Source organism: Bremia lactucae, linkage group LG2, assembly GCF_004359215.1.
Source record: "Bremia lactucae strain SF5 linkage group LG2, whole genome shotgun sequence".
Classification (NCBI taxonomy): domain Eukaryota; phylum Oomycota; class Peronosporomycetes; order Peronosporales; family Peronosporaceae; genus Bremia; species Bremia lactucae.
In genome coordinates, this window is record NC_090611.1 from 4,586,197 (window position 1) to 4,601,204 (window position 15,008).

The window sequence follows — 15,008 nt, forward strand, 5'->3', positions numbered from 1 at the left end:
TAATTGTCACGTCAGCCTGTTTCGATCCTTCCGTAAGCGCAGGTGAGGCGCTTTTGAGATCCAAATGCCACTTTCCAGCTCCGTTAATGTCAAACTGGATACTGCCTTTGACCTTTTTCGTCATCTCTCGGCCATCCTTGACCACGACGTCTTCAAGTAGACGGAAAATTGTTTTCGAGTTGAGTTTAATTGGAGCTGCGGGCGCAGCAGCAGAGACTGCAAGCTTCTTTTGAACGTTTTTGTTTTTAATGTAATTGCGCGTGGCGGCCAATACAACATTAAGCTTGAAGCCAAGCCCCATCGTGCCCTTCACCTTTACAAGCCCCTTCATGAACGCCTATACCAGTTCCACTCAAAGATCAGCGCTCCTCATCGAATACAACACCAACGAGCTCGAACCTGCTGCGGCGTGAGCTTGCTTTCCATCATATTACAGAACGTCTCCTCCGACAGCGAGATGGTCAGGTCGGCCTTATCACTGGAAGTTGCACGCTTGACGCAGCCCTTGCCGTTCTTAAGGTCCACGAGCCACGCTCCGGCCCCCGAAATATCAAATTTAATGACGTCTTGTATCCTGCGCACGAGAGACGGTCCTCCCTCGTCCACAGCACCGCTCATCATGTCGAACATCTCGGCGGTACTTAAAGCCATGATGAAGTTCTAACGTATAGAAAGTGTCGAGCATGGATACATCTTGTATTGTGAGCGGTAGATTTGTAATTTAATGATTTATAGTCAATTTTTCAAAACGCAACTTTGTAGCCATGATCGGTCGAGAAGCTCCATTAGCAGAGCTGACGCGCGCGACAGGGCTCTACACGGATGTTCATGAGTCTCCAATGCCGCTTGTTATCGTATACGGAGGTGCATCGTCGGGCAAAACCATGGTTGTGGCTCAAGCGCTTCGCAAACATCAGTCGCCTTACGCGCACGTAGACTGCACAGCGCTGTACTCGGCCAAGCAACTGTACCGTGAAGCACTGGCCCAGTTGTACAACGGCACGACGGCAACTATTGCAGAGAACGAAAATCTACTATTCGATGCTCAAGAACCTGTAGTTGAGAGCACGTATTTAGAGCAAGACAAGGCGAAATTTAGCTCGCTCAATTTTCTGAGTTTTTTTAAAGCTCTTGACAAATTTATGGCGCACATTATCGAAAAAGATACACAGCCACGTCAGCGCGTATTTTACTTGGCTCTAGACCACGTAGACAAGCTATTTGATCGCGGAATGGAGGCTCTTATTAAGTGCGTCTGCACGATAAACGACCAGATCCAGTACTTAAATGTCCGTTCAAGACGTGTGTCAAATATTGCAAAGAAACACAATGCAAATACTAAATAGCTATATGAATGCCTTGTAAAACTAGATCTTTGAAGAATGTCCACCGTGGGAAATTTGTGTACTGCTGATAACGCGAGGAATGTCGTTGGAGTTTGATCGACTCGTGATGCCATTCTTTCCTGCCTACGTGCACTTCCCGCCCTACAAACCAGGTACATTCAATAGAAAGCCGCAAGAGTTTGTATCCATTTACATTGCTTCCATGAGGACAGGACAATTGGCTGATATTCTCATGCAGCAATTCGAAGTGAATCAAAAGAATGAATTGTTTCGGACATGGCTTATCCATCTTCATGGCTTGATTCCGCCTGCTCCAGATGGAGATTGGCTTGAGTTTCGTGCTGCAGTTGTGCACTTGCTGCCCCAATTTCAACATTTCTTTGTGGTACCGCTTTCAGAAGCACAAGCGGGCAAAGAAAAGAGCAAACTGGAGCGGAAGACTAAAACTATTGTCCACGATTTCTTGCAAACACGACGAAGGCATCTTTTTGGGTACCATAAATTAGGAAATAGCATCGACGACCCATCGGAACTAATTTCCTGCACAAATTTGAGTCGTAATTGTCTTCTCCTCGTGCTTGCTGGGTATCTGGCATCGTTTAATCCTCAAGAAACCGACGTGCGATTTCTCTCATCTTCTGGAGGACCACGTCGAAAAAAGCGCGCGAAAAGAAATTCGGAAGCTGAAACCAATGTCGGAACTTTGACTCGCAAGAAGAAGCAACAAATAAGTCAACTACTTATTGGTCCTCGAATCTTTAAATTGCAGCGACTTCTCGCTATTTATTTAAATTTACGTGTCGAAGCTGAGGCTGGAAACACTACTGCTGACGACGATTTGCGGTCTTTGGAAACCCGCGAAGAAGTTTTCACTCATGTACGTGTACGAATCAATTAAAACAAAAACTTTGTGCTGATAGAATTTAATCGTTTCAATAGCTTGCGACTTTAGTTCGAATGCAGCTTTTTCAACGCTTGACGCCACCGCAAATGCTAGACGACATTAAATTTCGTTGCCTTGCTGATGCGCGTTTTGTGCAAGAAACGGCACGGTATCTGTCTTTTCCTGTGGATGCTTATCTCAATCGAGCCCCCTAAAGCTTTTGCAAATAGTGCAAACATATTCTTTCATACCACGATCATTGCATGGCAACAGTTTTTTTATATAAAACAATCCATTTCGTGTTAGACTGAAGGTTTGCGTATATCACAATCGAATAAAAAGGTCTTCCAACGCCACGGTGGCCTCCCGCAAGAAGGGATGCTGTAACACTTCTTTTGGCGTGATTCGTTTATAAGGGTCTTTCTCCATCATCCGAGTAATCTACATATCATTTACGACGGTCAACACGAGATCCTAATCGACCTTACAATAAAGAAAAAAACGACGCACCATATCCTTTGCTTCTTCCGAGATACTTGCCCACTCGGGTTCTTCAAACTCATACTCCACTAACTTATTCATTTGAATCAAGTCACTATCATTAACACCAAAGAAAGGTTCGTAGCCACAAAGCATTGTATACGCCACCACCCCAGCAGAAAACATGTCGACTCCACTCGGATACGCTTCACCTTTGCCAGCACATAGAATCTCGGGGGCAACAAAGCCAGGAGTGCCACATCTACAATTGAAATAAGTTTTAGAAACGATACAAATAATTTACAACGACACATTAAGTGTATCATACCTGCCCTTTAACATGCCATTTGCTTGAATAAAGGCTGCCATACCAAAATCAGCAACTTTGATAACAGCATACCTACAAAACAAAACATTGACCAACTGTTTTTCGACACGCCAATGAGTACATTACTTACTCTCGTCCACTTGAGTTATACGCATAATCCAGCGCAAGATTCGAGAGTTTTACGTCTCGATGCGCAATACCGTTTTGCTGACAAAAATCAATCGCTCGAACCAGGCTTGCAATTAAATACGACGCTTGCAACTCGTCTACGGCACATTTCGTAGCAATCTCTTCGTGCAAATCCCCATCCTTCATTAATTCCAATTCCAAGACTAAATAATCGCGCGTTTCAAAAAGCGACAAGAGTCGAATCACTGGACAATACGACGAGCCTGAGCGAATCGTTAACAACGTTTGCGTCAAGATCTCGCGCACCACAGTATCGTGTCGTTCCGTCTCCCGTGCTACCAAGTCCCAAAACAAGTGCTTGTCAATGATCTTTAAAGCACAATCCCGAGATCGAATCGGATCGTTCACGTTTTCTTTTTCACGAGCACGACGAACAATAGAAAAGCGTCCTTTGCCAAGCTCAAGGTTTGGTAAAGGAATTCCAGTCGGTGAATCAGGAGTCAGATCAAACAAGTCTTCAATCTGCAAATGAACAGCGTGTGTTACAATAGCTTTCCACTGAGTTGTCTCCTTGTGCGACTCGAATTGTAGCCACAATTCTCGACGTTCCGATGCAGTAGAAGAGCCATAATCATACTTGAGAACAAGTTCAGTCAGGCTTTGTTGATGCACGGTTCCTTCGTATACATTCGCATGACCCACGGGTCGACTGGTTTCGTTCGCGTCGAGATATTCCCACAAGTTATTGCGTTCAATCGACAGAAACCGTTTGGCCCAGTGACTTCCGGGTATTTTCATGTACACCCAACCCGAAAAAGCCATTCTAGACGAAGGTGGACCTGACAAAATCGAAGCAAACGTCGCGCTCTTGACGTCGCGTAGCTGCAAGAAAACATCAAATGGTAAGTCCGTCGCCAGACATGGCAAGAACCACGAATCTGCGTGCCAATTCGGACGCGTGTTTCCTGCATTGGTCGCTGTGAGCTCTTTTAACCTTGGTGCGAGGTCTTCACTAGTCATTGAATTGTCTTCAGCAATCACATTCATTCCATATAGAGCAGGACGATCCACTTGGTGCATTCGACAATTTAAAGGCCATGACTTCATTACCACAGCGTTACCAGTTCCATGAACACTGCCTTCATCCCCTAAGAATGCATGCGTACTGTTGGCCATGTGATTATTATGAATCGTCGTATAACACTTTCGCAAGACCGTGTCAATTCCACTAGCGACTGGAAGCAACGCATTTTCCAACAATGGACAAGCAACGGTGATGTGATTTCCTTGGCAATTTGCACACGTCTGGATATCCTTCCGACGACTATTTTTACGGGGAACTTCGTTTAACGACAGAGCTGCTGAAAGCTGACGCTCGTGTATGGGTTTATCGGAATTAAAAGGTGGCACTGACCAAATCCTTACAGGTGGCGAGTATTTTCCAATTACGTCCAATGGCATCGACAGCGCTCGGTGTCGACCAGCGGAAGCAACTGCAGCCATTACAGCTGCTTGATTCGTATCATGGCTCACGGTGTTGCTCATATTTGATGAATCCATTGTATACGGTTTTTCAATCTCGAATGTAGCCACATTGCTATCCAAGGTATCCAAATGAAGCAACGAAACTCGATTGTCAATGTTGTGCACACTATTGAAACAAAACTTTTCATCAGAATCAGAATTAAAAAAAAAATCGTGAAAATGGCTTACCTAATGTTCTTGTTACTGTAGAGACTATTCGACATGAGTCGCTGCAGCAACATATCCATCTGCAGCTCCCATGGCTTGTTCAGTAAAGATTCTTTGGCATTCTGAGGAGTGCTGGAGCCACCACTTGACGTCTCCGTGTCACCTTCTGAGCTCTTGCGATGCGACTTTGTCGACAAATCGCCTTCATCAACTATCGAAGGTACGCAATTGTTTATTACCTCCAAGCGTTCGTTCTGATCCATTTCAACACAGACATAGTCAGAGGTATGACAAAGCTTGGCTACCATTGTAAATACTCACAAATTGAATTCTCTCGGCTGTATGAGTAGCCAAGTTACCCTTTTTGTGAATAAACTTAAAGCAACTGACACAGTATGCGTCATGACAACAGCCATTACATCGGAGGCTCGCGCGGTGAAGCTCGCAGTAGACACAGACTGGGCGCAATTCCTTCGCGGAGGCGCCATCGTCCTCGGAAACGAATTCGTCACTTGAATCCGTACTACTAGCCACATGCGTGCCTTTTATAAACCAGAGGCGCCAACTGGCGTTCTCGAGGCGCACGGCTTCATCTACGAAGCGCCGCATTGTACTAAACGACTGCCACGACTTTTTCGCAACTTTCTCGAACACTGCGACATCGTCTATCATACTTTAAACCTTGGAAGGTCTTGGGGATACGCGACGTAGTGAAGATCGAAATCTATGTAGCTACGTAACGCGCGAGGCATCCGGTGGGCTGGGGAGCTTCCTCCACGCCGACGTATGGTTCAGTTCAATTTTTGACCAAGCTTCATTATACCAGTAAGTCTGGATATCCTATATCATGATAACCTCGATAAACGACAGCCTAGTCTACCCATCTCTAAATTGACTGATAAACGGATTTAATGCTCGAGAATAAATACTAGGTTTTAAAGTGACAAGTCTTTTTTCATGCGTGAGGTGACACTGTACACATCTGCAGGGATGGCCAGCTGCGAAGTTTGAACCCAGTACCCTACGCTGTAAGCTCGGATTCATTTCGGTCGGCTGTTGTTACGATAACATTGTACGGGTGTGATGCTTGGGTAGTCTCAAACCATCACAGCAGAAGGCCGAGCGAGATATAAATTTTAATATAAGAATTTATCCACGAAAACTGCGAAAGCTTAAGAGTCAGTCACATTCTTGTATGACGATATTGCGCCTAGTTGTTTATGGTAGTTATACTCTAGTGTCTTGTAATTGAGCATTTATGATTCATTGTCGTGGAACAATGTTGACACGCTTCAAATCGAAGTTTATGGCCGCACGACCGTTAACAATGAACTACGGAGCACTTTCTTGCAAAGATTGTGTCATCAATAAAATCCAGGTTGCTCACAAGACTGGCGCACTTTACTAAATATTGAGGTACGAAATTTTATGTTTCAGCAGAAAATTCACCACTGCCTCGGCAAATATTAGGGGCCAAATGTTTACCAAACTAGATAATTGAGTAACGGGGTGTCCCGTTACATAGGTATTATTTTCTCTACGAGAAATAACAATTATTGTTTCCTATAAGGGGAAAAAATAAAGAAGTACAAAATTATTATCTTAATTAATTATGACTTAAATATTCCAATAATACCAAATTTGGTATTATTGATGCAATGAGACATTATCTCTATTGATTGATTGATTTAAGTCTAAATCAACCCCACCAATCGTTACAAGACACGATTGTGCGGTGCGCAAGGAGGCGCCATACTAATTAAGATATTAACACAATAAATTGAGTAGTAGAAATAAGATTGTTTCGTAGGAATGTAAATATATTATTACAATTTTACTTTCCTTTGGTAGCTAAAGCCCCTAAGCTACTTAGAAACGTTCCTCTGTAACCTTGTATACGTAATGCTTCGAGGCATCTAACCTACAATGTAATCAGTGTAAGATCAACTAGTACTGATCAGTACTAGTGAAGGGTGCCCCGCTTTACCTGGTAGCACTTCGTAGTCCGTTCAGCGACCTAAGCACGTTCCATCCAAGATAAACATGTTCGATGGAGAAGGAGGGAGCTTCCCAGTCCCTCAAGAATGTATCACGTCACTCGTGAAGGATTCACTCGTTTGGCTGACCTTAATAGAGAGCGATCTAACGAGTGAGTTCGATCGTAGCCGGGCCAGCCGTTGGCGCTATGCTGTACCCTCTGGACAGAGATGAACGGCGTGCAGCCACAGCCGAGTTTATTCAACACGAAGTCGACGGAACCCAAACCAAAGTATCCTTGCTTCACCAGCAAGGCTCTTAACACAGAGGTGTTCAGAGAACAGGGTGCTCAACAGTTGTAACTGTTGAGACAGCAGCATGTAAAGGCTGCTAATGGGCCAACGCTTCCACGTCAACCCGAAAGCTTAAAGATAGGAAATCTCAAAGTTTTAGACAGTCGAAGGCGACTCAATTTTTAGATAGTTCATCGAATTAGACGATGCCATAGAAGCTTGTCGTATCAATTATGATGCAACGAAAGCGAAATTTGGCGTGTCCAATTTAGCCGGGTTTGCCACATCTTGGCCCCTAGAGCTCAAGCTTAACGACCCATTTGTCTTAGGGTCATATGAGGTCTTTAGAACCCGGCTCAGGGAAGCATTTGAGCCACCACATGCCAAATTAAGGGCTCGAGCAGAGCCCTGGATTTAAAGCTGGGCAAGCGTTATCTTCACGCTTATGCCCATCATACACGATATCTGTAAGTTATATTGTGTGCCTTGCAATAGAACAAACACTGGTAGCTGTGTTTATCAAAAGTCTTGCAGACGGTTCTGTCAAGACTCACTTGTTCCGGCTCGAACTAGTGAGGCTAGATCAAGCGATCTCCGTATCGGAACAGGTACAATTCAGCCTAAAAATAGATTTTCGTCTATTGTGGTGCTCATCAACGTCACGCTTGCCCGGCTTCTAATCGAGCGCTCTGCTCGAGCCCTTAATTTGGCACGTGGTGGCTCAAATGCTTCCGTGAGCCGGGTTCTAAAAACCTCATATGACCCTAAGATCAAATGGGTCGTTAAGCTTGAGCTCTAGGGCCCAAGGTGTGGCACATCCGGCTAAGTTGGACACGCCAAAATTCGCTTTTGTCGCATCATCATTGATACGGCTTTCTTCGAAGGCATCGTCTTACCCTATGAATCTCTTTTGCAAGTTGACGTACAATTGAGCGTTACTCAAAGCTTTAGCACAGCGCTCAGATGACGAGTGCGACTTTTTTTTTGCTCAGACAATCCTAAGCCCTACTAAAGATGAATTTATTCTCAAAGTAATCGGGTGAAAGCACGGTGCTTACGTATACCGTGAGCAATTACTCGGTTGTAATGATCGGTGCGTTCTCAGACCTTGTGGCATCCCCAGCCAATTCCACATCAAAACACGTAGGTATCTTTTTGCCGCTTTGATTACATCATACACTCTTCTAAGTACCTGATTAATAGCCTTCTTCAAATCCAACGCGGAAAGATTTTGATTTCTCATGATGTTTAACAAGACATCTTTCACCGGAATTAGCGTTTTGCGCCGAATTGGTGACCGTGTTCAGCTTAAAGTAAGTGTTCACTACGCGCGATCCACTGGTGGCCTTACGCACGTATAAGGCCGGGCTACAGTGAGGCCACTTGCTTTCACGTACATGTCCCGCCTTGGCTCGCTTGTCAAATAACTCATCTATTTAATCGACTTGTTCCTTCTGCAACGGCTATTACCTGGCCACACAATACTTTGTGCCGGGTGTCAGGTCAATTTTCTGCATAATGCCTCTGTGTCGGCAGGTAGGCGGCACGGCACATGTACTGGGAATATATCACGATGTTTTCCTAGAAAGTGCTGTCCGTCAAGCATTCCCAGCATGGACGAAAGCAGACCGTATGATGAAGTTCTGTGGTCAATTATTTCCAGCCTACGCTTTCTTTTTTCGATCTCCAAGCCACTCTCAACAATTGTGCACGAAGCAGCAGTCCACCAAATTCTCTGCTATGACTGGTGCGACTTTCTCGTAGACCTTTCCTCCCTTTAGTTTAGACAACGCCATCTCCAATAGATTTATTATCTTCAAGGTAGACAACAAGACGTGCTAGAGCACCTCAACTGAGGATGCCTCCGCTATTTTGGCTTCGACGGCTTAAACATCGCGTTTGAAGGTCGATCCACTTGGACCAGAACTGATCCAAAGACCACTCGTAATGAGGTGCCTTTGATCGTTCTTAATTGCCGAAGGCTTGTTGTCCGTCACTATCATCTCTGACCTGGAAGTGGGAGCTATTACTATCTCGCCTAATGCTCCACTCCAACCACACCAGGCTCTTGGCTCTGCGCCGGTTCTTGCGACGCTTGACTCTTGTCAGCTCGCAACTAACTATGACAGGCTCTCGGCTCTGCGTAAGACCATCAGGCGCATGACTACAAGTCATCGTGGTATTTCTACTCCAGTGGGCAGGACCTTGCGTCACTTGGCTTCCTGTCGGGACACCACTAACCACACCAGGATCTATGCTCTGGATAGGACCTGGTGCCGTTTTGCATATTTCTTTCCGTAATGAACGATCAATGCATATACCTCTTGCAAGAGCACATCCTTTCTGGTGTCATGCATCGAGTTGGCAACTGTGTGTGCGCCGGTCTATCCATGGTTGGTGTTTTGACAAACACGGCATGCGTAGGATGACGTCTCACGATATCTCTCCATTCCTACACTATTAATTTTTCTCTGGAGAGACGTCACTAAAGCTGAAGGCAAGGTCAACTTTACTCCCTCAGTGTTCACGCCCGCCGTTCCCTAAATGAACGGTCGTCTCTTCTCAATTGTCATCCTGGCAAAGCGACTCATAACTCACCGGTCCTAATTTAAAGCCGCGAGTCTCACAAAACTCTGTGATTCACCCCAATCCACGAGAAGGGTCACCCATGGTTGTAGCCTCGTCGAGCGCTATAGAGCAGCAGGGCTGATATCTGACCTCTCGAATCTAAGGGACTGTGGTACTCAGTTGTTCGATAACTCTTACCTTAGCGGTTGCTTCATTGTCCGCGTCAATAGGGCATACCGCCTCTACTACCTGCGTTATCGAACCATCCGTGATCGATGAAGATTTCGTGCGTCAAATATGCGGGTTCTTGTTATGGCCCTCCGAACAGGAAGCTTTCTTCCCGAACGTCTTAGCACCAGGAGCTTCCCCTACATGGCGAGCGAAGTTATTCTATATATGTCGGCTCGCAGATGGCGTCCGTCCCAGACGTCATCCCTTTCAATCTAAATACACATGTGTGCATCACGTCTACAAGGGCAAGCCTCTTTCCCCCCAACGGAGTGACAGGTCATTGATTGTCCTCTCCATGAAGATTACTGAAATTAGATGCGTAACATAAGGCGATAATATCGGTTTGACATTGCTCTTGAACAAGAATATTTTCAAGTGACTCGATGAATAAAAAAGCCCTAAGTGACCCCTTTCTACCGGAGATTTTCGACTAATCCTTCTAAAGTAAAAAGCTGAGAGCTCCTATTCAATTTGGAATGTAACCAATTGTTTCACCTCTTCGTGAAAGACGGCTTCAAAGAATGTTTGGATTCTGCTACCGCCTCTATCTTTTCCAAGTCGTCATGGTAAAGTGGCTCTAAAACAAGTTACAAATTACTATAAAATATTTAAGGGCGGAGCATAAAATTGCTAATTTCTTATATACTAAACACGCCGCTTTGCGGGAATGTCGCTGCTGTTAGATAGTTGAAGTGAAAGAAAGGATTACCCGGTGACCGGGTGGTCGAAGCACCGACATCAAGCGTTACGTTCAACAATGCCGTCTCGAGCACTTTTCTTTATATATTACGCAACGACAGTATCATCGTTGCGGTTGACAAGGCCTGTAACTATATTTAGTGGACTACATCGAGCAAACCTTAACTAGAATTGGTAGGACGGTCGGTTTTTTACTTATTGATCGCGGCGGCTAGAAGTCTCAAGCAAAAAAATGCAATATATAAACATGAGGATGAGCTAAACTGTGGCAGCAAATTTATTCGTGTATACCGCTACATATAAGATAAATATCTATAAGAAGAATTATAAAGAAGAATTTTAAAATTAGTCCGCCGCTATGGCAACATACGAAACTACTACGGCCACAGACAAAACTACTGCGGCCATAGATATGACCACAATTTTGCCAGCTGTACTAGTTAACACTGTTGAAGCTGTCATAACAAAAGTAAATTGGCCAATAAATACCAATGGTTGTATCGGATCTTGCCTCTTAAAACTTAATGATGCTGGTATATGACATGGGTTCCGAATCGATTGATAAAGGGGTCTTTTAGTGTTAACTACTAAGAGTGACGCTCACCTTCTCTTATGTCGATATTTAGACACTCACTGGGTTCACATAATACGAAAGAAAGCATATGAGCTGGATCATAAACGACACAATTACATCTGCTTTTTACACATCTAATAATTACAAAGACAAGCAGAACATTCCATCTAGAATACATTGATCTTACGATAACTGTATTAAAACAAACCCAAAAAAGTAGACAGCAGATTCGGATCCATCCGTTTTTTTCGCAATTTGTACTTTTCAATACGAATCGGCTAGATATCCGCAGCACTCTCAGCAGGCATGGGCATGGAGCAGCAGCATAACTAATACAGGAGCTTAGGTGAATTTACATGCCAGCAAACCGCGCACTTTGGCTATTTCCGCGGTCGTTTCGCCATCCATTCCTAACCTCTTCCTCTGTGCAAAGCAGAATTCAATTAGGTTTAATGATTCCATTTGTGAACACTTCCCGATAAATATTACTTGTCCACATCTACGGCTGCTACCACGGCTTTCCTTCTTCAGCATTCCTCGAAGCTGTTGTGCGCGCGCTGTGTAGCCTTCAACACGCTTCATGGCATTTTTTAGTGTACGGCATTTAATGTTTGGATTTCGCGCGTCAAATGCCCCTCCAAGTGACATTGATGCAGGAAAGTATAGTTCAACGCACATTTGACGCCCGACCATCAAGTGCTCTAGCGTCCTTTTGTATAATCAAAAGGTTTTGTGAGCTGTGATTGGTTGGATCAATTGTGTGTGGCCGTTGTAATTATGTCTGTGACCGAAGTAGCTTTGTCTGTGGCCGCAGTAGTAATTTCTGTGGCCATAGCGGCGTCATGAAAAATATTATTATTTCTTACAGTTCATATTATACCATACACAGCAATCGTAGCGGAAATGAGAGAGTTATGTTCATTGGTTGTGAAAAGTCTTCAAATCAACTCCGCCAATCGATGCTAGACGCGCCAATGGGCGGTAAGAACTAGGTCGTGATACATACTTAGATAAATATATCAAGTCAGTAAGAAGATAGCAAAACGGAGGAGCTTATTAATATTAATACAGCTTTACTTTTCCTTAGATTAATTCAACGTTAGTATTGACCTTCGTAACGGGGCACTAGTGACTTGTACTGCTTCACTACAAGTCCACTTCGCACTGCCTCAGTGCGAGTGCCTCACGTCACTTCACGTGAACTAGTTCGTGCAGAGAAAGACTCTCTTGAGAAAATATGCTTTAAAGTGGGTTTATAAAATACTGTATTTAATATAATTATGTTCTTCTGTTTCTATCTTTATAATATTAGCTTAATTATAAACTAATAAAAAACATGAGATAAAGTCTTATATATCTATCTCTTTGCGCGCGTCCAGCGTTGACTGGACCGCGGAGAAAGTAGATATAAGGGTCTGTGTCTACCAATGGATAAGCTTTTAGAACATTGCCATGTAAAGTAACATTCTCCAAATAATATCTATCTTTTAGATAAAATTTTAATTAACAACCTCTAAGCATTAATTTCATGTAAGTATACACCCCGTTACATCACCCCTCCCTTAAACGACAATTACTCTGACTGTCATTGGATAGAGTGGTCACTACTATACCAATTAATTAAAAACGATGTTGATTGGTCAGCACAATCATTTTTATTTCTATCGCATGGTTAACAAATTCATGCGGTATGCGAATAGTGCGGCGCCTTTTTGGCTGCAGTTCATGCAGCCGCGGGCGACGCATTATTGCCTCTTGTGCAGACGTCACGTCTGCCGTATTATCTTCTTCTCGCGCAACACTAGATGTTGCGGGTGCACGTGGTGATTCACCACGTGAATACGACCCCTCTTTGGAGGTCGACTACGAATGCGAGTCGGACGAAATGGCCGACTCGAGGAGAATAGAACAGTCGCCTGATAAAAGTCAGACGGCTGACTATGAGCCTTTAAATGAGAAGGCTCATTCTGATAGACGAGTTAATAGTCTATTTGGCTCCGACGATGAGGATTATTACTTATTCGCCCGTTCCGTCTATCGTGCCGTCACCCGCACATATTTATGCGCGTGGTGATGACGATGGCGTAAACCATCTTTATGAAAGTTCTTGTGGTACCCCTGCTTCATTGGGTACCACTCAGGGGAGTGAAGACAATAAAATGCCTCATCTCGCCCCTGAGAAGAAGCCGTGGCTTTTGCCAGAACAGCTAATCAATAGCTTGTCTGAAGAAACTACTCCTCACAATAAATATCCCTTATTTATTGCGACAAAGCTACATGGCCTTGATCCCAGCGCGAAGAACTTTCGCGCTGAGGAAGATTTCTATCTCGATGCTTTTCTTAAGCATCGATGGTTTAGTGGCAACAATAAGCGAGATAAAGTCTAGCTTATGCAAGCCTGGAGCGCGTTCATTCGCAATGTCAAAGACATTGGACGTGAAGCCTGGCTTCAAAAACTTAACGCGAATCGCGTTAAGTTTGAGAAACGAATCCAACCGGTGTAAGGTATAAATTGCATCGGTTGTCACGTGAGGCAGGACTTCCATGCCTCACGTGGGGTGATCCCTGTCCGTGTTGTGTTGACAACTGGAAGAGGGTAAAAGGGGATGTTTATTCCTTTCTTCGCCCTGGGGAAGGGCTCACATCGCTCTTGAGATGCGGGATGCGATTAACGTTTTGCAATCGATTCACAGGCGCTAGGGGCGCGTGTTTTCCGATGGGCCTTCTGAACCATCGGATGGGTCTCGTCATACTGACGGACGAGGCCCTCACGTCAACAATCAGCTGGGAACGAGGCTCCCAGCTGTCATGTGAAGGTGGATTACATCGCCAGCGAACAAGATAACTCGTTCGCTGCCCCTTCACACCACGGTGGTTTTGATTACGTTCCACAAGGCAACGTTGATCACCGTTAGAATCCACCAATGGTTGTGGTGGAGGAGGGGAAACTAGATCCGACCCATGTGTCGAATCTAGAGTCGAAGATCGACAAACTCGATTGCTTTCTCCATGGTTTGGAGGAGGGACTTGATCACGAGCGCGGTAAGGGTCGCTCGTTAGAACAGACGGTGCAGGATCATCATATCGAACGGTTGGAAGAGTGCGTACTCCATGTTGGAGTACGAACGGAATTATCACGCTCTTCGTGATGAGCTGTTATCAGCTCATCGCGGTTTCGAGGATCTTCGGACCCGAATGAGAAACTTCAGGTTCAACATGAGAATCTGGTTCGTGACCACAAGAATGTTTTAGGGATTCTTGAAAAGGGTGGTCAGATCCGTTCTCGCTGGGAACCGAGTACAGATGGTACGGGCGGAGCCAACCAAGTAAAACGTAGGATACGTTCGCATTCTACGTGGCAATTCTATTGTGTACGCATTGCCTCTGCGACGCAGTGCACGGAAAGGCCTAATGAACTTGGGAAGTAGTTTACTGCTACCCATATTAGTGACTTCACGCTTAGGTAAGTTTACCGTAGAGAGTAGTACTAGACCATCGATTTTAAATGAAAGAACGTTTGCTCTTCCATGTTTGTCTACGTTCTGTTTCTGACGGTCCTCTGCGTTAGCAATGGAATCCTGTACGAAACGAGTTACTGATTCTCGAGCGAGCAGGAATTTCTCTGCTGACTCATTTTTTTTCTTTTTCAGTGCGCACTGCCATAAGATCTTCTCATCTTTGATGTCGAAGCAATCGACATCTACGTCATTCGCGTCGTTGGTAACTTCGACGCGAGATGAGCATGAGCCAGAAATGGTTTTGCTTGTGCGAATCCCTCCCTCCTTAGACTAGAGGATCCATTTAATTG

At 44.6% G+C, this 15,008-nt stretch overlaps 2 protein-coding genes across 2 annotated transcripts; one reads left to right on the top strand and one right to left on the bottom strand.

The window, feature by feature from the left end:
• Window positions 1–646: 646 nt before the first annotated feature.
• CCR75_000744 (uncharacterized protein) lies at window positions 647–5,628 on the bottom strand. The gene is made up of 7 exons (XM_067958850.1): window positions 5,180–5,628; window positions 4,880–5,112; window positions 3,168–4,817; window positions 3,038–3,109; window positions 2,740–2,971; window positions 1,562–2,670; window positions 647–1,502 (listed from the first exon to the last, which is right to left on the bottom strand). The coding sequence occupies exons 1-6, from the start codon at window positions 5,528–5,530 to the stop codon at window positions 2,554–2,556; spliced, it is 2,655 nt and encodes an 884-aa protein (XP_067822253.1). The 5' UTR covers window positions 5,531–5,628; the 3' UTR covers window positions 647–1,502; window positions 1,562–2,553.
• CCR75_000745 (uncharacterized protein) lies at window positions 765–2,444 on the top strand (the record flags this gene model as incomplete). The annotated part of the gene is made up of 3 exons (XM_067958851.1): window positions 765–1,302; window positions 1,382–2,223; window positions 2,286–2,444. The coding sequence occupies 3 exons, from the start codon at window positions 765–767 to the stop codon at window positions 2,442–2,444; spliced, it is 1,539 nt and encodes a 512-aa protein (XP_067822254.1).
• Window positions 5,629–15,008: the final 9,380 nt, after the last annotated feature.

What these genes read in the sequence shown, in the direction of transcription:
- CCR75_000744 (XM_067958850.1), bottom strand. Translation starts at nt 5,530, where the DNA reads ATGATAGACGATGTCGCAGTGTTCGAGAAAGTTGCGAAAAAGTCGTGG. An exon ending in TATAACTCAAGTGGACGAGA is followed by an intron (nt 3,110 to 3,167) that starts GTAAGTAATGTA and finishes TTTGTTTTGTAG; the next exon opens with GTATGCTGTTATCAAAGTTG. An exon ending in CGGAAGAAGCAAAGGATATG is followed by an intron (nt 2,671 to 2,739) that starts GTGCGTCGTTTT and finishes AATGATATGTAG; the next exon opens with ATTACTCGGATGATGGAGAA.